This window comes from Aphelocoma coerulescens, chromosome 5, assembly GCF_041296385.1.
Source record: "Aphelocoma coerulescens isolate FSJ_1873_10779 chromosome 5, UR_Acoe_1.0, whole genome shotgun sequence".
Lineage (NCBI taxonomy): Eukaryota > Metazoa > Chordata > Aves > Passeriformes > Corvidae > Aphelocoma > Aphelocoma coerulescens.
The window spans coordinates 6153899-6164014 of NC_091019.1; the positions used below are offsets into that span (position 1 = coordinate 6153899).

Below are 10116 nucleotides of genomic sequence, written 5' to 3' on the forward strand. Positions count from 1 at the left end.
TGTGGGCTGGGAAAGTGGAGTTGATGTAGTTTTTGGAGCTTGAAGGACTTTATTTATTCATATCAGGTTCACTCTTGGTGAAAATACAAGAGCCCTAAAAATGTCCAATTAAGATCACTTGATGACAGGGGACAGCAGAAGGGATGATCTTTCCCATCCTTGCTGAGCATTTCTGCAATGTGCTCTTCAGACACAGCAGTGTGGCAGTTCCAGGTTCTAGAAAAGCAAATCAAGGGAACAGATCCCATTTCCTGCTCTTCACTCTTATCACTTCTCCTCCCAGTCCATGCACACACACTGGCACATGGCTGGGCCTGGAGAGGGAACACACCCAGGAGTGAGACTCTGCCTTCTTGCTCCTCACAGTAACAGAGCCCACAGCTCTTGTGTCAAGCCCTACCTTGAACTTCCCAAAGACTTTGAAATGCCATCAGTGTTTTCTAGGACTGACCTTGGGTCTCTTCAAACCAATCTAGTTTCCTGTAGCATGGGGGTTTAGAACTGGTTGGGGTTTAATCTCCTGTCATCAGCCTCAGCCTTCACTGGTTGCTTTTGGAAACTGTGGCCTTGCATCACGTGCTCTATTTAACCTCCTAAAGGTTATTGTAATGTTCAAACTTTCCTGGAGTACAGGTGTTCTTCAAAAGGGTTATTTTATTTTATTTTATTTTATTTTATTTTATTTTATTTTATTTTATTTTATTTTATTTTATTTTATTTTATTTTATTTTAATTTTTTACTCAACCTGCTCCCAGTAAATGTCTGTGCAGAAGCCTTGTCTGCCTGGCTGTGGCTGGGTGAAAACACTTCCAGCTGCCCCATTTGTGCAGGGCACTGCTTGAGAAGCCATTGGACCAGGCAGTGGGACCAGAGGGACACACTCCAGGCCTGTCACCAACAGCTCTGCAGGCAGCAACAGCACAGACTCCCCAAGAAAGTGATTTATTTCCTTTTCTCCCCCTGTCCAAAAGCCACTCTCCCATGCTGGCAGGCACAGATGTTGAACCAGCTGTTTTCTTAAGGGATAAAATAGTTGAGAATTTGCTGCCCTGAGCTCTCAGTCACCAAAGTTAAATCCACCTCTCTGCCTTACCCATTTCCCAGTCTCAGAGATTTCCCTCTGAGAAGGAAGAGAAGACACACACTCTGGGCTGCTGGCTCTTTAAAAAGAGCTCTTTGATATCATGAAACAGAGGTTGGTATGGGTATTACACATGGGATTACCAAAGCTTCCAAAACTCTGGATGCTGCTAGTCATTATGGAAATTATTCCATCTCTGTGAAGGCTTCTTATCACCTTTCCTCCTTTCCCAAAGTATACTGAGAGCTGCATTAAAAGTAAAGAGAGAGACAGGAGGAGAGGGCTGAGCTTGTTTCAGGGAATAGGGGGAGGTGGCCTCTGACACTCTGGCTGTTAACAGCAAATTATGGAACATTTTGCTCTCAGAAATACACCCAAGCTGAACTCCCAATGCCGTGCACACCAGGACAAACCCAGCTGCCTCTAGGGCCTCCTAATCTGACTAGAATCTCTCCACATTTGAGGTAAGAGAATAAGTTTATGCCTTTGAGATTAGACCTCAGAAAGGGTGGCTGCTTCTGCAGTGCTTCCCTTGGCACAGCTGTGCCACATGAGCCATCCCATGGTAGCTGTGGGCTCTGGATTCTTCATCTGGAGTGTAAAAGGGAAGCGTTGGAGAAGAAGATCCCCTTCCTGCAGCCACAGATGCAGTCTGGCAGCTGTTGGTAAATAAAAACAAGCTCTTTAATTTCATATTAAGGTATCCCTGAATCTCAGATGTTTGTGCTCAGTAGTCACACACTGTTCTTGGTGCTATTAAAAAGAAAGACTCTGAAATGGGAAAAGAAAAAAGAGTAAGATCAGTAAGTGTCACACTTTTGGGTAAGGATTTTTCTCTGTTAAGTGGCAATTTCATGTTATTTTTCCTTTAGTAAAGCTATTTGTCTAGCAGTATAAGATGTAATAGCCTTCATGCTGGAAGAAGCAGTCTTAAATAGTTATTTTTGAAAGCATTTCTAGTGCAGAGAAGATGTAAAGAGCAGAGGGTGTAAGATCAGCAGTTTCTGTTGAACAGTGATTCAGGAGGGGTTTTGTATAAGCAATACCTTTCTTATTTTGGACATGTTCCTTTCTAGAGTGCTGTAATATGTGTGATGGCACTTGTGGCCTCTGGAGTAGCCACTGGATTTTAAAACAAATTGTGTTTTGAATTATATCTGTCTTTATAAGTTACTTAACTACAGCCTTGTGCTTACTGAATGTGCTGGTTTTGGCTGGAGTAGAGTAAGTTTCCTTCACAGTGGCTGGTAGGGGGCTGTATTTTGGATTTGTGCTGAATGCACAATAATATAGATATTAATAATTATGTTGATAATACAGAGATGTTTTTGTTATGGCTGAGCAGGACTTGCACAGAGCCAAGGCCTTCCCTGCTTTTTGTTCTGTCTCACGGGAGAGGGAGTCAGGGGTGCATGGGAGGGTGGGATGAGACACAGCCAGGACAGGTGACCCCAGCTGACCCAAGGCCATGTGACATCAGGCTCAGGATATAAAGTGAGGGGAAGAAGGAAGAAGGGGGGGATGTTTGGAGTGATGGCATTTGTCTTCCCAAGCAACCATTAGCTGTGATGGGGCCCTGCTCTCCTGGGATGGCTGAACACCTGCCTGCCCATGGGAAGCAGTGAGTGAATTCCTTGTTCTGCTTTTCTTTTGTGCATGGCTTTTACAAAACAACAACACAACAAACAATTTTGCTGTTTCACTGTATTTTGTGGGATAAATACTGTTTGTGTCTTTTCCATCTCTTTTTCCATTCCACCTATCTCAGGTGTATGTTATCAATTGCTAATGGCTTAGAGAGGTAGAAGATGAGGAATGTGACAATGAGTCCCAGCTTAGATGTGGCCTATTACCTAATTGGAAGCAGGTTAAAGACCTGCAACAGCCTTTCTAGTCATGCCCTGTGCCTGGCAGTGTTCAGGAGGCTTTTGGACAACGCCCTTTAATAACACCTTTAATTTTTGGACAGCCCTGAAGTTGGACTAGATTTTTTTTAGGTCCCTTATAAATGGAATCACTCTCTTCTTCCTTTCATACCTTCCCTTGTGGCTGTGGCAGTGGAGCATAGAGGGAGAGTTGGGTCTGGGGGACATCTGCTGCATTTGTTTCTTTTGTTTTGGTGTGTTATGAATGGTGGGGATTAGAAACCAGGGAGTAGAAAATAAACGTAGTTTTGTAATGAAATCTCTGTTTCAGAAGAGCTCTGCTACCTGTATGCAAGGCAAAACCCACTGACATTTCTGTAGAGTGCAGCAGAAATGTAGAACCAAAAAGTAGGTGGGTGGTTATGGATTTGCCTGGTGCTGTAGTAGTGATCCTCGACTGGGCTTGGGGCTGAAGAGTTAAATGTATCTCTTTCATTCTGCTTCTCTACCCTGTAAGAATGGTCTAATTACCTGCTCCCAGTCTACAAACTGTAGCATCTTAGTCAGTGATGTGTGGTGAGTTGCTCCCTAGTTAAAAGGCAGGGAGATATTCTTGTAAAGTTACATAATTTGAAGCTGATGAATTCTTTTTGGCTCACTATACTGTTGATAAAAGGTAGTTTCCTCTCCCAGACACAAGCTACTGATGCCATGATGATTTTTTGCCTTTTCTTTTATACCCCTTTTACACCTTTATATTACTTCTGTATTCTTAGTGCTTTTTGCCTACATTCTTGGACTTGTTTGTCAAGCTAAGAGACTAAACATTTTAGAAGCTTCGTAGCCAGAGATCAGTGTGGCCCAGACCCCAAGGTCCTCTCCAGAACACATTCTGTAAACTAAGATAGAACCATCCAGGAGAAGGCTCCTTGGGGAGGGGAGCTCACTCGAGCCTCTCATTAGGGAATCTTTGATAGATATGCTAATTAGTAAAACCTATAATGTTATACTCAATCTTTTGGGGTGGGCATTTTGCGGGGTGCATTTCAGTGCATATGACCTGGATGTGTGCACCTAAGGATCCTTAAAATAAATACCAAGGTAAAATCCCTTTTCCCCTTCTAATTGTGTTTGACTCTTGATTTTAAGACCAAGAAAAGGCATCACTACAACAACCTGTTAACCAGAACCAAGTATTACTGAATGATCAAATTTGGAAATCTACTTTTTTTTTTTAATTTGACAATCATCCACTTTAATATATATACATATTTAAAGTCTGTACACAGTAAAATACAAAATAAAAGTGTTTCTTTATAAGTTACACAATTAAACAGCTGCATTTGCCTGTAGTTTAGCTGTCATTTAATTAAAAAAAAAAAAAGAGAGAAGCATTGTTGAGCCATTGTTATATTCATTGACAATAACCTTGGTATAAAACACCCATACAGAGTTAAGTGTACAAAATAGTGTACAGTTCATATAAGCTGTGCAAAGACAGCAAAGTTCAGTTAAAAATCAAAGAGGCGTATCCACTTTCCTCTATCCACACCACGGATAGCAAAAGCAAAGTGGAAAATAAGCACGAACCTGTGGGCAAGAAGGTGGGTCAGACAGTGCTTTGAGCACCATATTGATGAATAAATTAAAATGAAAATCATAAATGGATAGGACCTCCATTACACACGGCATGCTTGCATGATACCTTCAAAGTCATTCCAGGGATATCAATGGATCTGTTGCACAAGCATGGTTCCCTTTGGGGTGAGGAGGGAGGCAGTGCTTGGTCTGTGTCCCTCAAGGTTATTTCTTTTGGAGGAAAGGATTGCTAGATCAGACAAGTCTTCAGTAGTAGCTGAAGTAATATAGTAGCTGGAAATTCACTTAAAAGGTAATAAAAATGGTCACACCATCTATAGTGTATTTTTGATGTTTTTTTTTTTATCTGGGGGAAGAAGTTTCCTTTCCTACAGGGGAATTTCCCTTTCCTCCCTGCTGTAGAGCCAGGAGCTGCCTGTCTGTTTTTTTTGGGAGAAGGTAGCTAATTGAGCAAATATTGCTTGCTAAGCAGAGAGAGTTATGAAAAGTTTGGCAGGTATTAGGAGCATGAAAACCTCCACACGGGGCAACAAATGACGAATACCAGGGAGAAGGAAGTCTTGCAGTTATTGTGATAAAGAACCTGTACTGAAGAAGCATGTGGACATTGGGGTGGGACAGCACCTCTTCAATTTATAGCACTCTGGTTTATTTACATCTTTGCAGTGTCCCCATGTGATGGTAGGGGCAGGCAAGGGATCTAAGAGACTGTTATCTCCTCCTCTTCTTCTTCCCCTTCATCATCCTCTTCCTCTGAGTCTGAGAAGTCTGAAGGTTTGCTGGGGCTGCTAGAATGGGAGGGAGAAGGAGACATCTGGGAGTCCAGTCTGTCCCTCAGGTGTAGATGTTCTGGGGACGGGTGGTAGGTTAAGGGATGCCGGGGGCTGGGCGGGCACACGGGGCGAACTTCCTCCTCCTCCTCCTCCTCTCCTGAGCATTTCTTGCCTACGTCACTGAGGTCTGGGTGAGGGTTGAACTTGGTGGGGAGGGTCTGTTCTCTGCAGCCACCAGAAGAGAGGAGCTCTCTTTCTTTGGAGTTCCTCCATTTCATCCTCCTGTTCTGGAACCAGATCTTCACCTAGGGGACAAAACAACAAAGAAGGCAAATGGTTCAGTAAAGCAGGGACCAGAAAAGGTGTTTTGGCTGCACTCTCAAAACCCTGCACATGCCCATACTAAAGCTAGCAGGAGCCACAGAATCTGATCTTTGGAGGCCCCTAGGAGAGAGCTCGGGGGCAATAAGGCTGTGGTCCTACTCACCCAGCTGGGAATTGTGCCATTTTTCACTCTGTTGATTGTCTGTAAGTTGCTTTGGATGTTCTCCCTGCTACCATCCCCTTCTCCCCCCTCCTCTCAAGCTTCCTCCGGGAGTGGGGGAATCTTGGCTCCCCACACACCCTCTGCCCTCCCCCGACCTGGTGCCCCTCTCACCTGTGAGTCCTTGAGGCCCAGCTTGGCTGCCAGCTTCTTCCTGTCGGGTTTGCTGATGTACTTCTGCTTCTGGAACATCTTCTCCAGCGCCTTGCGCTGCACGTCGGAGAAGACGGCGCGGCGCAGCATCCCCCGGCGGGGCTTGCCCCGGGCAGCCAGCGGCCAGGAGAAGGTGCCAGGGATGGGGACCACGGCGGAGGCAGCTGTAGGAGGGACACATGGCACTGAGCAGAGCGGGACCGGCCCCCCACCATCCCTCCCTGCCCTCCGGGCGGGCGCTCATCAACCTGGGGCGGTGAAAAGGAGCTTTAGGCTTAACCAGCCGCCCCCTTTCAGGCAGCGATCGCCGGGATTAGATCTATCAACTCAAATGTGGAAAATGGGTCAATGGTGGCCGGTTTTGTTGGGAGATTCAAAGGTCTCCGGCCTGAAAAGGCATAGCGAGGCGTACCGGCTAAGATAGAGGTATAATAAAAAAGCTCTCCCTCCCACTCAGAAGCATTTGATTTTTTTCAGATGCTTTTATCATTTCAGATGCTTTATTATGCTCGAGATGAAAATGAGGACTTTTCTGATTCCGAACAAAACCGCTCCTCTTCAGATGCAGTTTTGATCAATCAGTATTCATCTTTTTATAATAATCTCTTCTCTCTCCCTTCCCCCCCCCCCCCCCCAAAGTTGGAGAATTCAATTCGAAGACATGAAAAGTAACAGCTAATTAGCACACTGCCTGGTTCCCAATGGCATTAGTATGATAAAAAAGGGCAGAGTTTCGCCTTAAAAAAAAAAGGAGGGGGGGAACCTCCCCAAGAGAGACAGAGATGCTAATGAAGCGTGAATGGTAATTGTGTAGTAATGAACTAACAGAAAAAGACTGAGGACAAGCAGCTAACGCCATATATTATTGGAACAAAAGAGATTTACACTTTCAAACTAAACACAACGGCATGCCAGGCTCCTCGGGAGAATACTGATGGCACAATCGTCTCTTTCCCCAAATCATTTTCATTAAATGGACATGAAAAGCTATTTATAAAGCTCAAGTTGTTTTTGTTAGGCTATTCACATGCTGGAGAAAGGAAGCAAATTCCATTATCCAGAGGATGAATAGAAGAGCTTGGGTTATTTTTTTTTCTCTCTCCCTTTCCCTGTTTTCTTTTTAAATTAATAGCTTGTTTATGTAATTAGATTTCGGGTTTGGTTGTTTGGGGTTTGGTTTTGTTTTTGTTTGGGGTTTTTTTTGTTTGTTTGTGGGGTTTTTTTGTTTTTTTTTTTTTTTGGGGGGGGGGGTTTGTTGTTCTCTCAACACCATAATACTTAGTGCTGTAAGAATCACACATCCGTGGCCTGCTTTCTCGCCTTTCCCGCGGTGTTTGACGGTGTCACCGGGAAGGTGGAGGAGGGAAGGGTTAGTGCTCGGCGGAGGGGCTGGAGGGGAGGGTGCAGCAGGGCAGTCACGCCGCTACCGCAGCGCGCTGGACCCGCCCGTAACGCGGGAAGGTTTGGGGGACACCCAGAGGCTCCCTCCCTGTTCTCTCCCTCTCTCCATCCTTCCCTCCGTCCCTGCGCGGGCGCGGAGCGCGGGCGGCGGCGGGAGCTGACCGCTCCTCGTGGTGCTGAAACAGCAGCGCCGGCCGGCAGGGAGGGAGGGAGGGAACTAGGGAGGGAAGGAGAGAGGGAGGGAGGGAGGGGGACTCGCCTCGCCTCGGGACCGTGACAATCCCGGCTAATTTGCGGATCAGCGGGAGGAGCGGGCAGGGAATGTCAGGCAGTCACTGCCTGTGCTAAATCGGGCAGCAAATTGGCGCGACTGATGCTTGAATGTTGTACTCCCTCCAACCTCTGAACTGCGGCATAACCCCGCCGGGGGGAACGGAGGGACGGCAGATATCAGCGGGCAGTGCCGGCAGAGGGACGCTGTGAAACACCTACCTGGGAAATAGGAAGATCTGAGAAAGGGCTGGAAGGATCCTTCAAAGTACGGAAAGGAGAAAGTCTTTGGCGGGACGCTCTGAAGCAACGCAGGGGAGGTTTCTAGTAAATAAATAAAATCAAATTAAACGGAGGGTAACCACCGGTTGGACTCGACCGACGGCAAGGCTGGGTTCTGTCGCTTTGTCTGGAGACCAGCGCTGTGGAGCTTTTAGAAAAAGTAAAAGAGCCAGACTGAACCCGGAACAGCCGAGGAAAAGTGGCACTTTTGCTGGTTTTGCCAGCAAAGCGGCACCCGTGAGGACAGGGTCAGCCAGAAGGCACGGCCTGGGGACCCCTCGTCTCTGGGACCCCTCCCTCCGCCTGCTCCTCCCTTCCGTCCGGCGGCGGAGAGGGACCGGCCGCGGGCAGCGCTGCCCCTCGCCCCCGAAATCCGAGCGATGCCGGAGGGCTCTGCAGCTCGGGACAGGGTCCTCCCTCCCTTTCCTAAGCCGGCTCCCTGCGCTGCCCCTCGCCCGGCACCCCTCTGCTGCGGGCGGTGTGTCCCCAGCGCCCGGAGCCGCGGCCGGCGGCGAGCTCGGGGTGTCTCCCGCTTACCGGCTCGGGGCGTGGAGGAGAGGATGGCGTTGACTCCAAACTTCAGGAAAGTGGAGTCGCTGCTGGAAGTCTGTGGCGAACAGATCCTCCTGGAGCCGGCGGTGGTGGAGCTGGGGAGCTCCGGCGTTCCCGAGTCCGTCCTGGCGGCCGAGGTTGGGGGGGACATGCTGGGCGGGGGGGCAGTCCTGGGCAGGTAACTGGTGGGCCTGCTGATCCGGATCAAATCTTCCACCAGGAAGCTGGAATGGCTGGAAAAAGCCGACTGTAGCGACTGAGGCAAGGTGAGGGTGGGGGTCGGCCGGAGGAGGCTGGGGTAGACGGCTGGCGGGGCGATGAGGCTGGGGAACATCATCGCAGGGGCCGTCCGCGGAGCCGGGCTGCGGCCGCTCGCCTGCTTGTTTGTTTGCTTTTGTTTTCTGCTTTGCAAACCTGGGTTGGTAAAGATCCAGCCAGCGAGTCTGGCGGAGTTCTCTCTGCCCCTTCCTCCTGGACCATGGGTTTTATAGTGGTCAGCCCCGCTGAGGCTCTTTCAAAAGTGACAGCACCAACAATGGGGTTCAACAAAGTTCTCCACTTGAGCTTCATTCAGGGCGAGCTCCCGGCTTCTCCATTGGTCCGGGGCTGCAATTTATGATTGGATTAGACTTCATAAGCAACCGGGGCACAATGGCCCCGCCACAAAGAAAGTGTAGTCATCAATTTTGCATATTGACCGCCTCTTTGGAATACAGCACTCCAAAGGCTCCCAGCGGGGTTTTGTTCAGAGGCAACACACACAGGCTAATTAAATGCCTATTTAAAAGTTTCGAATGACATCTTGCCTCGTAGAAAGGGAATTATTTAAAGAAAGCACTAAATTTATTTGCCGCTCCCCTGCTGAGTTTAGGAAATAAATCAATAAATATTCATAGAAACTTATCTGCGGGCTCTCAGAAAAGCACGGGTTTTGTGGATTTGAAAATACAAATTAGAAAACGTTGAACCAAGCTCTGTTGAGGGAGAAACACATTTGGAGAGTGGATCCCGCCGCGGTTTGAGCATATTCTGCTCCTGCTATTAGTATGAGGCAGAATTAGTGCGCGTAGATGGGGTTGGTTTTCTATCTGCACATCAAAGGTCCGGAATAAGGCATATTTGCGGTGCCAACTTCTCCTTTCAAGATCCGAGCTTCGTAAAAGTCTAGTGTACTTGTGTTCGAGCGAGAGGTTTTCCCGGACCGAAGTGTGAGCCTTGATGTGGCCGGGAAGAGCTCTGCTCCCACAAAATCTGAGTATTGCACACAAAAGAGATCTGCACAGCTTTGTGGGACCAGAGCAACCCCTTCGAGTTCTCAGTCTGTTGCTCCTCTGTAGCTTATCTACGTTAAAAATAGTGGGAATCGCTACCCTCCAGCTGTGAAATCGAAGACAACTTTATAGCGTTTGGATCCCTTTGGCTGAAGTTGTCTGAGCTACTCTCGGCTTTGTCGGTGTCAGTGACTCGACGCAGCCAAATTCACCTGATCTCGCTCTTCATCTGCGGGCGTGTGCAGGATTTCGGAAGGTGTATTAGTCAGTGGGACAGAGCCCGGAGTCCCCTAACTTTGGTGCGAGGAACAAATGACATCGTCT

General features: G+C 47.8%; 1 protein-coding gene across 1 annotated transcript; it reads right to left on the minus strand.

Moving 5' to 3' along the window:
- Positions 1-5246: 5246 nt before the first annotated feature.
- On the minus strand, positions 5247-8858 carry DBX1 (developing brain homeobox 1). The gene is made up of 4 exons (XM_069018808.1): positions 8507-8858; positions 7910-8011; positions 5978-6180; positions 5247-5624 (listed from the first exon to the last, which is right to left on the minus strand). Exons 1-4 carry the CDS (start codon positions 8856-8858, stop codon positions 5247-5249), a joined length of 1035 nt encoding a protein of 344 aa, XP_068874909.1.
- Between the last annotated feature and the right edge of the window lie 1258 nt (positions 8859-10116).

Excerpts from the sequence above, each read along its gene's own strand:
- DBX1 (XM_069018808.1), bottom strand. The coding sequence starts at position 8,858 with ATGATGTTCCCCAGCCTCATCGCCCCGCCAGCCGTCTACCCCAGCCTC. Across the intron at positions 8,012-8,506 it reads CTCCTCCACGCCCCGAGCCG|AAACCTCCCCTGCGTTGCTT; the intron begins GTAAGCGGGAGA and ends TTTATTTACTAG. Across the intron at positions 5,625-5,977 it reads TGGGCCTCAAGGACTCACAG|GTGAAGATCTGGTTCCAGAA; the intron begins GTGAGAGGGGCA and ends TTTGTCCCCTAG.